This window comes from Medicago truncatula, chromosome 5 (assembly GCF_003473485.1).
Source record: "Medicago truncatula cultivar Jemalong A17 chromosome 5, MtrunA17r5.0-ANR, whole genome shotgun sequence".
Lineage (NCBI taxonomy): Eukaryota > Viridiplantae > Streptophyta > Magnoliopsida > Fabales > Fabaceae > Medicago > Medicago truncatula.
In genome coordinates this window covers 39,859,039-39,874,250 of record NC_053046.1, presented here as the reverse complement: position 1 = coordinate 39,874,250, position 15,212 = coordinate 39,859,039, and the positions used below count along the sequence as shown (strand labels likewise).

Below are 15,212 nucleotides of genomic sequence, written 5' to 3'. Positions count from 1 at the left end.
AAGCCATGCATGTGACCACGTGATTGTTTTGCATGAATAAAAAAAAAATACTCAAAAGGAAAGAAAGCAGGTTTAATTTTTTTTGTAGTTTGTAAATTTGATGAAGACTTTAGTCATATCAGAAAATGGAAAATGCATTATATTGACTCATGGAATATTGGAGTGGGTGCAGAAGCACATGTCTTGTGATGTCCATATGGAAAAAACAAATCCCTATTTTCTTTTTTTATTATTTTTATTTTTATTTTTTAGATGCAATTTGGACACTTTTTTAGGATGTAATTTTGACGCTTGTTAAATTACTAATGGAAATCACACAAATCACAACAATCACTAATGGAAACGTGGTCTTAATTCTATACCAATTTTTTGTTTTTTTTTTAGCTATTTTAGGTCAGGGACCTTGTTTTCGAGGGGAGATTAATTTTACTCTTTTTTTTTTTTTTTTTGGGGAGGTTTAACCTCCTTTTCCCATAAAAAAATATGTATGTATAAGTTCCGAAAAACAAACATGTGTAAAAGATAGAGAAAAACAACCTATGAATATGATTATGCATTAGCTATTTTTATCATTTGTTATAGAAATAGCTAATGCATAATCACTTAAATGATCAAAACGCTTACGATATAAACAATTAATTAAGTTGTTCATCCAAATAGGGTCTAAGATATATTGTGCTTAAAATGCATGCAGCTGATCACAATTGTGGAAAGTTGAAATTCAGGTCCAAATTGAAAAATAACACAAAGCAAAAATGCTTAGAAAGGAAAAATCACACTCAAACAGAAAAAAGATATAATTTTTTCAATATTGAGAGCCAATAAACTTGTTTTAATTCTCATATTCTCTTCCTTTTCTAATTCCTATCCATGCACTATTACTTCTAAGTTCATTAATTTTAGAAGATCTAGTCCCGAGCTCTTATACAATTTTTATTAATAATTTTTTAGACATCAAACCAAAAAACAAGTTAAAGTACCAACATGCATAAAACATTTAACGAGCTTGAACTAGAATCAACCTCATACTAAGTGTTGGTTATTGTTGAACTTGGACCATTGTAATATTTTCAGTCCCGACACTGAATGCATCAACCTCCTCTTAAGTTATTGTCTTCTTATAGACGAACTTGACCATTTTAGGTGCTAGCTTCTAAGGAGGACCAATTCTTTTGGTTCACATAAAGACCATAGTATGTATTAATTAAATAACTATAAACTACTAGTTACGAGTTGACTACAATTTAATTAAATACAGCTTATTTTCAACTAAATAAATTAAATACCAACTATTTAGTTGTTGGTTAATTAGCTAAGAATAAACTATAAATTATTGAGGTAAATATGATTAGATGCAAATCCACCATATACCATCTACGACGAGTGCTAATAACATACTCTTTAATACATATATCTCAAATCACTCTCTTCTCTTCGTTGAAATTAATGAGACTTCCATCAAATTTAAATGAGATCCGCATAATTTGGCAGGACACATGAATTCCAACTAATAAAATGAGTGTGTTGACATATGTGTTATAGAGTATGTTCTTAGCATTATTCATCATTTATTTGGTGATTCGCCCGCATACTTAAGTTTCCAAAGTAGTAATAGTATGCCACTACAAATGCATCCCTGGTTATCCACCCTATAGAAACTCGTATCTATCTTCTCATGTAATAAGATCAACATAGGCATCAAAGATTAGTCGCAACTAAGGTGGGTGTTTCAACTGGCGTAACAAAAATTGATTTTGAATAAATTGATTTTAACTAAAATTGAATTGAATGTAAAATAATTTATATTTAAATTTGTTATCGGAAAAGATAATTGGATAATAAACTTAAAGCTAAAAAATGGGAACAATAGCTTCAAATTCTCCCCTCAAAAAAAAAAAAAAAGCATCAAATTCTCATTTTAAATTAGAATCGACGTATTTGCAAAATCAATTTAACTGAGAACATCCAAACATTAAAACCAATTATACACTTTTAGAATTATTTTTGCCTCATCCAAAAATAAAAACAAATATCACTAATTGGTTCATGCTTATAAAAAAACAAAAACTATTAGGTTCATCTATGAACCATTGATAATAGTTAACTTTTTGTATCGATTGAGCTTGATACTTAATAGGTTAATGAGAAGTGAATTTCATATGGCTAGAAATGGCTCCGAATCCAGGGTTGGCAACTTTGAATCGTTGAAGCATATCATTGTCAAATGACTAATTCCACCAACAGTAGAGAACAAAATTTATCCAAAGAATCATCCCTAAATCCAAATAACCTCTACCATGTTGGATAGCTGAACCTTGTATTTTAAACTTAAGAACTTTGTTTAGCTTAGTTCTTTGATAATCATAACCGAAACATTGTCGGACACTAAATATAGGCATGTCTCATCTTCTCGACCTAGTTTATACAAGTTTGAAACAGTGTATTAGAAATATTAAATTATTCTTTTGCCACACCTGGTGAAAACATGTAATGATTTGTCAAAATATCAATTTACATGGGTACAGACAAAATTAAGTTTGACACATTCAGCATAATGAGCATTGCAACTAACTGTAGAAGATGCATATAGAAATAGTTCAGTGTATGAAGAAAGAAGCTCCCACATTTGCATTATACATTATACAATTCCAATACAATCACTAGTCTTAGATTTCCCACAGCAACTTTACTACTCAAAATGTCACAGATAAACTTACTTTGATACAATGCAAATGAATTACAATTTTTTGAATCACAAGAAAATGCCGCATGACTGCTTGTAACTCTCTGCAATCTTAGGATGAGTTTACCAATTTTCGAGCAGCATCTAAACTCAACTCTTCGTTGACCTAAAGAAATAAAACAATAAAAGAATTTTTGGTTAAACACGATATAATAGCAACATAAACTCAGTTTCTATTGATTTAATGAGACATCAATGTTTATTCATTTATATTTTCTGGAATTTCATGGAGAACATATATTATTTCTTATATTTGCTGCAAATATGCAGTTCAAAAAAGTTATTTTCCTAATAAATAAAAGACTTCTTTCAAGAAGACCCCTAAAAAACAAAATGTTCATCTTCAATGATAATAAATATGCTTTCTAAGAAACTACTTTCTATAAAAAAAAAAGTCTTCCAAAATATTTTCTATGAAAGAATGCCCAAAATGATAATCATTTAAACGTACTAGTCTCTTATGAATTTGTTGGAACGCCTTGCAAAATCTCTCTGCTTCTTCTGTACCAACCTGTTGAAACATTAGAACCAACGAGCTTACTGTCATTCCAAGTCTTCATGATAGCTAACTTAAAAATGACAAATAAATGACATAAATCCACTGCAACATCACCACCACAGTTATAACACCCTAGCCCAACACACATGTATCCCTCTCACTTATCTTTTATCCCTATTTATGTCTGTCACAATTTAAGTTTAATTATACCTTCACAAACATGATAAAGAGAAAAAGAAGACAACTAAAGAATGTTTATGCATACAAGTGATATACAACAACGCTTTTATCCTACAACAACAATCTCCCCTATCCTTACAAAATCATCAACATAAATGTCCATCATTAAATGAAACTTTCAACTGTGCATGCAAACCAAGTCTACTAGGTCACTGGTTCCAAAGGATGGAGGCAAAGATGCAAGAGTCTACATTTTTTTCGCATGCCAGATGGGACAAGAATTTTTTATATAGACAGAGTGAGTTTGTGTTTAACCAATAAAGAATATAATATTTAACTAATGCATAAATAAAAATCAAAGTAATTCAAACTGGGTTTGGAAGTATTGTTGAGAAAATAAAGCTTTGGAATTGAATATAAAGAGAATCTATCTAGCATTGCAATTAGTTTCAATTAAAAGTTCATATAATCAGCTTCAAACTTTTAAGGTTAAAGCCTATAATTTATAGTGTTGCTATAGAGATTGAAATGTAAGGAAAAAGTAAACAAGGGCACAGAAAAATTTCCAATAAACATGTGCTATGTTCCATTTTTAATAATTAAGAACAAGGATAATGGTAGCAAAAAAATCAGTATGCATGTAAAAATAAGCAGGAGAATTTAAAAAACCTTTTTAGCAGCCTCTGACTTTAGCTTGTTCCAAAATGAATCTGTTAGTTTGGGGAATGCACATAAGCAAATCATTAATTTACAAAACACAGTCCAGTTATTGTTGTAACAAAATTAACAATATTGCACAGAAACTCATGAATTTTGATGTATTTGTTGAACAATAAGGTTATATTTGATACCATGTTTGTTGATTCCTTGATTCTCAAAATCCTTATCCTTTTCATTCCATGCATCATGCCATTCATTTAGCTGCAGTGATGAGTTTGTTAGACAGCATTATATGTTTAAACAGACATCAATACACAAGCAATTTCACCACAAGTACCTCCTCCTGTGCAGATCGAGATCCAGATCCAGGTGTCAATTGTCTGGATGATGATGATGATGATGATTCTTCCTGAAATTTAACAATTGTCAATTAGGTGCCAAGGCGTAATCCCATATATAGAATCATGTTAAGTCTTTGAGCTAAAAATCCAAAATTTGAATTTTGCTTTAAATAGTTTTAGACTATGTTGTTGTTGTAGGAATAAGATTTCAAATTCATAATCAAAATATATGCAAATCTTCACCATTGTGCAGACTTTTAAGGTAGAAAATTCCTATAAAATTCTAATGTCTTCCATCATATTACATATGCAAATGGAAAAACATGGGCACTTATTCCAATCTTTTCCTCAAATGAGACTCAAAGCAAAACGAGATAATTTATATCTATTTTGACAAGTGATAATTACATGGACAAATTGTAGCATTCATTAGGCAATTCAAACATAATCCAAACTCAGTACAAAGAAGGAGGCGCAGTTAAAAACAGAAAGAAAGACGATTTTCCAGGGTCTAGTAGCAAGTGAATGCACACCATCCTAGCACCTGCCAATCATTGATCCCCACACAGAACATGTCATATAGATTCAAAAAGTTTTACTTTGGCTGTTAACCCCCACAAAGAACAAATAATTATAAATTCAATGCCAAGTTCCCCATAAAGTTATATCCTCATTGCTCTTGCAAACACCTCTATAACCTATGAAGAAATGATACATAACACGAACATCAAACATATCACCAACACTAAACCAATATTAATATGAGAAAATGGAAGTAATTGAATGTAACCACATGTGTCAGTGTCATGACGGTATTGGACATTCGACACTTCAATCTAGTGTTGTAAGGTATTGTCCCAACCAACCAAGCCTTATCCCACTAAGTGGGGTCGGCTACATGGATCAAATGACGCCATATTGTTCTATCATAAACCATATTTGGATCCAACTCATTGACCTCTAAATCCTTTCTAATGGTTTCTCTAATAGTTTTCCTAGGTCTTCCTCTACCTCTTTTAACCTGACTCTCCTCCATTTGATCTACTCTTCTTACGACGGCATCTACGGGTCTTCTCTCTACATGTCCAAACCATCTAAGCCTATTTTCTACCAACTTTTCTACTATAGGTGCTACCCCCACTCTCTCTCTAATGGTGTCATTCCTAATCCTATTGTAAGGTATTGTCCATAGCGGATTTTTTTAAAATAGCATAGAGAAATTTATGAAGGAAGGCGGCGCCATGGCGTTTTCTGCTATCGATAATACTACTTCAATATGAAGTATAAGTGTTACACAATCTGTAACTTCAATACCTAGTTGAATTGAAACTAATAACACTAAACAACAACAACCAAGCTTTATTCCACTAAGTGGGGTCAACTACATGAATCAAATAACGCCATAATGTTCTATCAAGTACCATATTTCTATCCAACTAATTAATCTCTAGATCTTTCTTAAAAGTTTCTCTTGTAGTTTTTCTAGGTCTTCCTTTACATCTAGTGATTGGAATCCCCTCCATCTAATATACTCTCCTTACTATAGAATACACAGGTCTTCTCTCTACATGCTGAAACCATTTAAGTTTAGTTTCCACCATCTATTATACTATAGGTGCTACCCTGACTCTCTCACTGATGTTTCCATTTCTAATCTTTTTTTTCTCTCTTTTTTTTTTGTTTTTTTTTTTTGTTTTTGAAAAATCGGTATCCGATCCAAGAATCGACTAATCCGAGGGGACCAATCCCACCGCTCACTTGCGGGGGCCCGTTTAAAGCCAGAGCAAGCTCTGTATGGACTTAGCCCACCGAAATTGGCACCAGAGGGAATCGAACCTGAGACCTCTGGAGGAGCAAACTCCAAGATCCCAAGTCAACCACTGGGCCAACCCCAAGTGGGTTTCCATTTCTAATCTTATCCCATCTAGTCTTACCACACAACAAACACAAGATCCCCCCATCTCTGTCTCGTTACAGCTGTACCATAAAATAAATTCATTCAACTTAAGTACTTAAGTGGTATTTTCGTATCAGATAAAACACATGTGGCTGAGGCCCTAGTCCATTTCAAGCACCCAACTTGATTTTGATGGTTTTCATCTCCTTTAATTTCTCCGTCGTTTTGTAAGACCCAAGATATTTAAACAATGTAACTAAAGAAAAGTTATGAACAGAAGGATTCAAACCTGCACAAGCAAAAGCCTGCATGATTTCTAGTCATGCCCAATAAACACTAATTCATAAAATTAATTTTGCATCAACTATTACAGATACCACATCCTTATCATCATCAAATAAACCTAATTCATATAAAACTTGTCTCAGTTTTCTGTGAAATATCCTAATAATCTAAAACTATCTAAAAACAAAGTTTTAGAAATGGGTATCAGAAACAAACAGCATGTAAACCACAAAATTCACAACATGGTATCTTAAAAATCGAAACTTTAAACAACAGGTAAGTGATATTTCTGATTGTGAGTAATAAAAATCAAGAATCAAGAAGAACCTATAATTTTCTAAACCCTGGAAACACAAACAGTGGGAATAGAGAGAGAGTTACGATGTAATCGCGAGAACGAACAGAAGGGAAGAGTTGGAGAAGGCGTTGAAATTCAGCTTCATCCATGGCTATGGTTGACTGCTACACCTTTGCGAATGTGAATCTTGACGGGAAAGACTTCGACTTCACTGATTCACCAACCTTTGCAGAATAAACCACACCGCTGCAAATACACACATACACACGCCATTCTGTTTTATTTTTGGTGGAGCCCATCCTCTAATTATTTTACGAGTTTAAAATTTATATGTTTTTTTTTTGGTTACAAAATTTATATGTTTAATTGATAGTGAATATTTCATCGGTTACTAAGAAAACAAAATGGTAAGTTTTACCTTTTTAATTTAAGCAAATGGTAAGTTTTACCTTGAAAATAACATTTGTTACACTTTTAAATATTTTACTGCACAAGTTCTAATAAAATATTTTTATTATACTTTTTTTTTAAGAAAAATTCTTATTATACTTTTTTTTTTTTTTTTTTGTAGATAGACGAAATGGCAAAGCCATTATAAACTCACACACACAAGTGAGGGTACCGGGGTTCGAACCCCGGTCATGGCATCCAGCCTAACAATTTTGGCATTTTGCCAGTTGAGCTAGGACTTCTGGCTAAATTCTTATTATACTTATTCCTTGAATTAGTGTTGGTAGAAAAATTCTTAAGTTTGAGGTTTGTAATAGATTGATCCTTAAAGTTATTTTGGTTACACATAAGTCTTTTAAGTTTGTAAACATTTTCGATTTAGTCTTTCTGCCATATTATCGTTTTTGTAAAGTTTGATTAATAGAAGAACTAAATTGAAAATGTTTAAGGGAATGACAAAGGCTTGTTATCTGCAACCTATGGCTGACAAGATTAAGCTTAAATTATCTCAATGGAAAGTTCAACTGTTATCCATGGTTGGTAGAGTGCAATTAGTTAGATCTGTGATTCAAAGTATGCTTGTGTATAGGATTTCTCTTTACTCTTGTCTCATTTCTCTACTTAAGGATCTTGAAAGATGCATAAGAAACTTCATTTGAAGTGGTGATAGTGATAAAAGGAAGATGGACACAATTTCTTGGAAAAAAATTTGTAGAACCTAGGATCAAGGTGGTTTAAACATCAGATCTCTAGCCAGCTTAAACAATGCAACTAATCTGAAGCTTTGCTGGAATATCCTCAACTCTCAACAACCATGGGCATCTCTGCTCAAAGATATAGAGTTCTAAGAGGTAACAATGTCATTAAATATCACATTTTCTCTTCTGTCTGGGGCAGCATAAAAGAAGAATATAAAGTTATTTTAGATAACTCTATTTGGCTTCTTGGTGATGGTAAAAAGATCAATTTCTGAACTGACTCTTGGTGCACCTCTTGTAGAAATCTTCAACATTCCTCCTAAAATTTCACCTCATCTTCAATCAACTGTTAGTGATTTTATAACTAACAATCGTTGGCATATCCCTTCAGCTTTGTCTTAGGTGTTCCCTTACATTCCTCAGCTTATTCAACAAGTCAGAATTCCATCTGCAGACCAATTGGATCAGTTGCTTTGGAAGCACTCTATATCAGGTGACTTACCTCTTAAGGAAGCTTACGAATTCAAGCATCATCAATTTCAAGAACTTCCTTGGGCAAAAATCATTTAGAACATCAACATACCTCCGTCTAAGTCTCTTTTTGTTTGGAGATTAGTGCACTGCAAACTTCCTACTGATGACAACCTCATGTCTAGGGGTTGCAATATCCCATCTATGTGCAGCATTTGCCTAAAGAACACTGAAAGCACTTATCACTTGTTCTTTGAATGCCCCCTTGCTTTGAGACTTTGGTCTTGGTTATCTTACTCTATGAATTTAGTGTTCCAATTTTCTTCTTTAGAAGACATTTGGAAAATAGTTGATAATTCTTGGTCCCCTCAGTGTAAGATTCTCATCACAGCGACCTTAATCAATGTCCTCAACACAATCTGGTATGTCAGGAATCAAGCCAGGTTCAACCACAAAATGATTCCTTGGAAATCGGTTGTCTCAATGATAATTGCTTCATCCTCTCTTTCTGGAAACTCAACTAGTAAGACTTCAAACAATTCCATCAGGGATTTCACAATTCTCAAAACGTTCTTTTGTAATATTCATCAACCCAAGCCCCAGGTAATCAAAGAAGTTCTATGACATCCCCCTCTTGTTAACTGGGCAAAATGCAACATAGATGGTGCCTCTCAAGGTAATCCAGGTTCTTCAGCATGCGGAGGTATTTTTAGGGACCATAACGCTGATTTTCTTTATTGTTTCTCTGACCTTTGGGAATTAGCAATTCTTATTGTGCTGAACTGTGTGCTTTTATGAGAGCCATTGAAATTGCTAAGGTAAAAAACTGGAACAATATATGGATCGAAACAAATTCTTCTCTTGTTGTGCTTGTCTATAAGAGTTCTAAACAAATACCTTGGACTTTGAGAAATCGTTGGAACAATGTTATGGCAGATGCTAAGTGTCTAAACGGCATGGTAACACACATTTATAGAGAGGGGAACAAAGTGGTTGACTTATTGGCTAACCATGGATTAACACTAACCTCTATTTTTTACTGGCAGGAAGCTCCGGCTTTTATTTTGGATACTTTTGTACAAAACAAGTTGGGTTGGCCTAACTTTAAAATATTTTGATTTAGGGAGTCTTGGCCTAGTCCCCCCTCTTTTGTAATTATTTTCTTCTTTTTATGGTATTTTGGTTGGTTAGCTCTTTGCTACCAACTTTTTTTTTGCAAAAAAAAAAATAAAAATTGAAAATGTTTACAAATTTAAAGGATTTTTGTATAACCAAAATAACTTAAATGACTGTTACAAACCGCAAAATTAAAAGATTTATGTGTGACCAAAATAACTTAAAGGGTCAATCTATTACAAACTTCAAACTTAAAGGACCTCATTTTTTTTCTTAAGGAACTTAAAGGACCTCGTTATAATTTAGGCTAAAATCTATTCATATTAAAATTGATCACTATAATAATCATTTTAGTCCTTAATTTGAGGGACTAAAATCAAATATATTATACATATTAGAAGAGAAAATCCAATATGAATAAATTTTACAATAAACAAAACAAAAAATTATTTTAAGAAGTTACCTTTTACAAGGACTAAAACTAAAATGTTTGATATTTACAGGTATCATTTGCATATTTAAGCTTTTTATTTATAATTAATACTATGAATTATTATTAAGCAAATACGATTATTATCGTAATAGTAACCTTTAGCTAAATTTACTATCTCTAAAATCTAATAAAACTCTGAGTTAACATATTATCTTTTCTCTGAGGGTTAAAAAAACAAAATAAAAAATAGTAGCTGTAATTTATGATGTTTTGTGTTCAGCCAAGAAAAAAAATTCTAATGTTGTGTTTTCTAATTGTTTTCAAATTATTAAATTTGAAACCCTTCACCAAAAAAATAAATTATTAAATTTGAAACCCAAAGCATGCTTATGATTTTTCATTTTTGAATCCGAGGTAATTTTTAAAAATAGAAGGGTATGGGGAATTTCACGAGTAAATTTATTATGAATTGTGTATTCTAAGTTGTAACCTTCAGTGAATCTATACGATCCAATGATTAATAGAGTTGTACAATTTCTAAACAGCTATGCCCTTTATTACAATACTATTACTTTTTCCACCCTACAGCTTTCTCGCGCGCCCTATGATTTTGACCAAAATACCCTTTGTCCCGATTGTATAATCCGGATTATATTGTTTGTGATTTCCGGAAACAACAATCCGGACCAGATGTTATGTAATTTTTTGTGTCTTTCTTTGATGTCAAGGGTCATTGTTGACCGTTATATGAACCCCACACAAGCTGCAATGCATTGCAATTGCAGGCTTCCTATGAACGGTCAACAATGACCATGACACCATCGACACCCCTAAAAAACTAAAAAACATTTGAAGAAAATGTAAGAAAAGAGGTGAAGTGAAGAATGTAGATATTTGTTGAAGATTGAAGCCTATTTATAGCCTAAAACAAGTCCTAAGTCATTAATACAGTCAATGCAAAAGTGTTAGTGGTTGTTGTAACCGTCCAAATCCACATTAATGGCTCTGAATCTTTCCGGATTTTACATTCCGGAATGTCCTTAGCCCTATAGGAAGTGCCAACTTTCCCTCGTTTACCACCATTATCGCATTATTCCGGAAAACAGATGTGCTTTCTGGATTATATATTCTGAAATGCATCAGTCATGGCCGGTGGTCTGCACCACACGTTTTTGTTGGTGGTCAAGTAAAAAAAAACGTGATAAAACGCGTTTTTTGACTGCATTTATGGCCTCCCAACTGTTTTTGACCCACCCCTCCCTATAAATAGCCTTCCAAACCCCACCATTTCTCACACCATCCTCTCCCACCCTCTCCTTCTCTTCTTCCTTCTACAACCATGATTTTCCATCGTTGGTCTTTCATAGATAAGGGTCTCGTTGAAAACTTTCAGGGTTTGTATGAACGGTCAATGAGGATGGAACCGCGCTGCAATGAAGCGCAGTTCATCTGAGGGTCATGTGGGTCAGTGTGGTTCTTAGCTTGGCCTGCTTGGACGTAAGTTTGAGCAACCCCACCTCCCTCAGGGGCATTGTTCTCTTCTTCCCGCCCTCCTCTTCCCTCCTCCTCCGGTTTTCCTCCAATAGGCAAACTACTGGTATGTCCCATCACATACCAGTGGTTAGGCTCTTAGGAGATTAGAATTAGGCTCATAGGAGATTAGAAATAGATTTAGGATCTTATGTAATAAGCTTAAAAAGCTTGAAAATTATTGTAATCTATTATTCATATATTAATAAAATGAGTGGTTTTTATGTTTATGTCTTTTTATTTCTGTTTTTTATTTTATTTGCATTTTATTTTACGAATTTTGAAGATTAAAATTGCAAAACTTCTGGTAAAACATTATTCTGGATTTTCAAATCCGGAAATATCTGCAAAATTCTAACAATGCAATTCGAAAAACGAAATCCGGATCAGGGATAAAATTGGAAAAATAGGGCGCGCGAGGAAAGACATAGTGTGGGAAAAGTAATAGTTTTATTACAAAGAAGGGTTAATAGTGTTTTTCACCCCTGTAATATATGCCATTTCCAGTTTTCGTCCCTATAAAATTTTCGGTTTGATTTGCACCCTCGTAAAAATTTTATTTTTCGGAAAACACTCCTAATAGGCCATTTTCAAAAAAAATTCAAGAAATTTTGGTTTTTGAATGGCCTATTAAGGGTGTTTTCCGGAAAATAAAATTTTTACGAGGGTGAAAATCAAACCAAAAATTTTATAGGGGCGAAAACCAGAAATGACATATATTACAGAGTGAAAAACACTATTACCCCTGCAAAGAACTAGCATATGAAAGACAAGAATTCACATGTAGAAAGTCTAGCAAAGAAAGCTGAGGCAAAGAATTCACATGTAGCAAGTTGGGCAAAGAAAGCCGAAGCGTTTTTTTGACTTTGGTCTGATGTGCGATAAAAAAGTGTTGCATGTGTTTAATTCTTGTCGCAACATTTCGTAATATTTTTTTACTAAAGACTCCATTTCGTAATATTAAACACTCAGTTTTCAAATCCTTCATTTATCTAATACATTTAGATGTTAAATTCATGAAATTATGAGATCTAATTTGGTTGATTCATGTGTTTAATCATTACATAAATATGATGCCATGTCAATCTGGTAGCTACATAGACCACATCAAGGGTTTGAGTTCAAACAACACGATAGTTCTCAATTCTCCACACTTAACGTGTGTGAATCTAACCACTTGGGTACTTGACCGCAAAAAGTGTTACTAACATAATAGTAGTAATTCATAATAACAAAAGGGCCAAAATTGCCAAACGAATCGACAAGAAATTGAATGTCTACACTCTAAATATGTCATTAATATTGATAACATGACCTGTTTACATGCGACATTACACCAGACTCCTATCAACAAGCATCGGGTATAAGAGATCTACTATTAAACTTCACCCATTTCTTGGAAGCCGCACACCCTTCAGAATTTTTTTTTCTTCTTGCAACCAGATGGGCTACTTCGGACAAAGTGGTGTTTTTTCTCGTCCGGAAGGGTAAATTCGGACAGGAGTGGAGAATTGTGGATGGAAGAAGCTCTCATAATATAATATAGTTTATCAGCTTGTAAAATGTTTATTCTCCCAAAACTCCATGGGAAATGAATTATGGCTCGTACAATTTATCATTTCCAGTCTTGAAGAATATTAACGCATGTTCTTAATAACGATTTTGCCCCTTCGTTCTTCTCTATCTCATACTGATGAAGGAGCTCTTCCTTGAATTCTTCATTGATTGCACTAACTAAAGGCACGGCCACGGCAAGTTTGATGATTTCCAGAAGGCATTCAGAGGCAGAAACATGAACCTAGTTTTGGCCACACACAACACAAGATGAAATAAAACTGTGATTATGAACAGTCAATTAGAGAACTGAAACCAATACCATCGGCCAAAGATTATTACTTTGAAGAAAGTTAAAACTTTCTTGTCAAAAAAAGGAAGTTAAAATTTTACATCATAATTTCAGTCAGTGTTAATTTGCATCTTAAACTTTGAAATTATTAGATTTCCATAAATATTTAATTTTACTTGAATTTTCTTCCCTGGTCCACTTTTGCAAGATAAGGCAATTTAAAATAAAAAATAAAGGAAGCTTTTCATACAAATGATTTCAAATAAATTACGTACAATTTGACCCCAAAAAATAAATAAATAAAAAATAATAAATTAGTACATATACAACAAATAAATCTTTGAACTTCAGGTTTACATAGGGCCAAACCAACATACTTTAGACTTAAAGCAAAATTGTATGTAAGGCCTTTAACAAATTAATAATATTTTCTGTCATAAAATTCTATATTTTTACAGCGTAATTAACAAGGTTGATATAAATTTTGGATGTATGTATACATCATCATGAGCTTGACAATTTTTTTGTTTTGGGTGAAAATGATTAATGTAAGTAAAAGTTCACACATAATTATAGTAATGAAGGCTAGTTTTATGATGCACACCATAAGTCTTGCATTGGTGAAAAACACACTTGTGCATGGTGCAAGACTAATTTACTTGTGCACATTAGACCAACAGTAATGAATGTATAAATAAGAGGATTGCTCATATTATGACAAATGGAAGAATCTATGGAACTGCAAATAATGTTCAAGCAAACAAGATCATGACGTACCTGAGCAATTTTTATTGTGCTTATACAATGTAGAACCTTCGGGGATATAGAATGAAACATCTGATGAAAATAAACAGATTATAGATCAATCAAGAATTGCAATTATTTGAAGTCCAACTAAAATAGAACCCTAATTACCTCCTGAACAAGGGAAGTTACACTGGCATGTTCATTAGTTCCCTGGGAGTCCTTTATGACATTGTGGAGCCTAGAACAAAGTTCTTTGATGGATAGAAATGCGGTGGTTTTGACTGCACAAAAACTACTTTAGTAATGAAGATAAAAGAAAAAATATGGAAGGTCTTTGAACAAACATGAAGCATAAAGAATACCTGTCCATTTATGTTCAGGTAATAAGAATGCAGCATAGATGTGCATTAGGTCCTTTTGCTTTTCAAGAATATCATTTACATGTGCCACGTGGATGCAAGAGGTCAAACAGTCTATGATCTTGTTATGTGGAATAGAAGTCTCTTCAACACCGTCAACCTCTGCAAAAAAATATTGTCAAATTACCTGATACTAAAACTTTCTGTTAACAGTACACTAACTAGGAGAATCAAAATACATTTCATTGTTGCTGGATACTACATTTTTCAGTGTTTCTTCCTTGAGGGAGATACTATACATTATAACAACGAAAAAAACGTGCCTGCCAGAACGACATGATAACAACTAAAAAGGGAAGCTTTATATAAAGATCTAATCAGACTAACGAGGTGTTTGAAAGAGCTCATGAGCTTATTTTATAACAGTCACGTATTTGAGTGTTTGGAAAATAAATGAGACTTGGAATGTTGTTTAGAAGATGAAGGACAAAAAGACAATGAGATGCAAATGGATGTATAATATAAAATATAGATATGATGATACTTTGGTTCGGTATAAGGCTAGGTTGCAAAGGGATGGATATACAAACATATGAGATCGATTATGCGGAGGGATTTGTTTCAATGCCAAAAATGAATACAATTATATATATATATAT

The 15,212-nt window shown here is 33.1% G+C and overlaps 2 protein-coding genes across 2 annotated transcripts in view; both read right to left on the bottom strand.

The window, feature by feature from the left end:
* Positions 1 to 2,596: 2,596 nt before the first annotated feature.
* Positions 2,597 to 7,186, bottom strand: LOC11433405 (uncharacterized). Its single transcript, XM_003617157.4, has 6 exons — positions 6,987 to 7,186; positions 4,420 to 4,491; positions 4,274 to 4,343; positions 4,092 to 4,132; positions 3,195 to 3,254; positions 2,597 to 2,849 (listed from the first exon to the last, which is right to left on the bottom strand). The coding sequence occupies exons 1-6, from the start codon at positions 7,050 to 7,052 to the stop codon at positions 2,796 to 2,798; spliced, it is 363 nt and encodes a 120-aa protein (XP_003617205.1). The 5' UTR covers positions 7,053 to 7,186; the 3' UTR covers positions 2,597 to 2,795.
* A 5,428-nt stretch (positions 7,187 to 12,614) lies between these two features.
* Positions 12,615 to 15,212, bottom strand: part of LOC11423254 (proteasome adapter and scaffold protein ECM29) — a 30,536-nt gene continuing 27,938 nt past the window's right edge. The window contains exons 32-35 of the mRNA XM_003617155.4: positions 14,557 to 14,715; positions 14,363 to 14,475; positions 14,225 to 14,284; positions 12,615 to 13,399 (exon numbers count right to left, since the gene is read on the bottom strand). Coding sequence (XP_003617203.2) covers positions 13,217 to 13,399; positions 14,225 to 14,284; positions 14,363 to 14,475; positions 14,557 to 14,715 — 515 coding nt within the window. The 3' untranslated portion in view covers positions 12,615 to 13,216. The remainder of the gene's footprint in view (positions 13,400 to 14,224; positions 14,285 to 14,362; positions 14,476 to 14,556; positions 14,716 to 15,212) is intronic.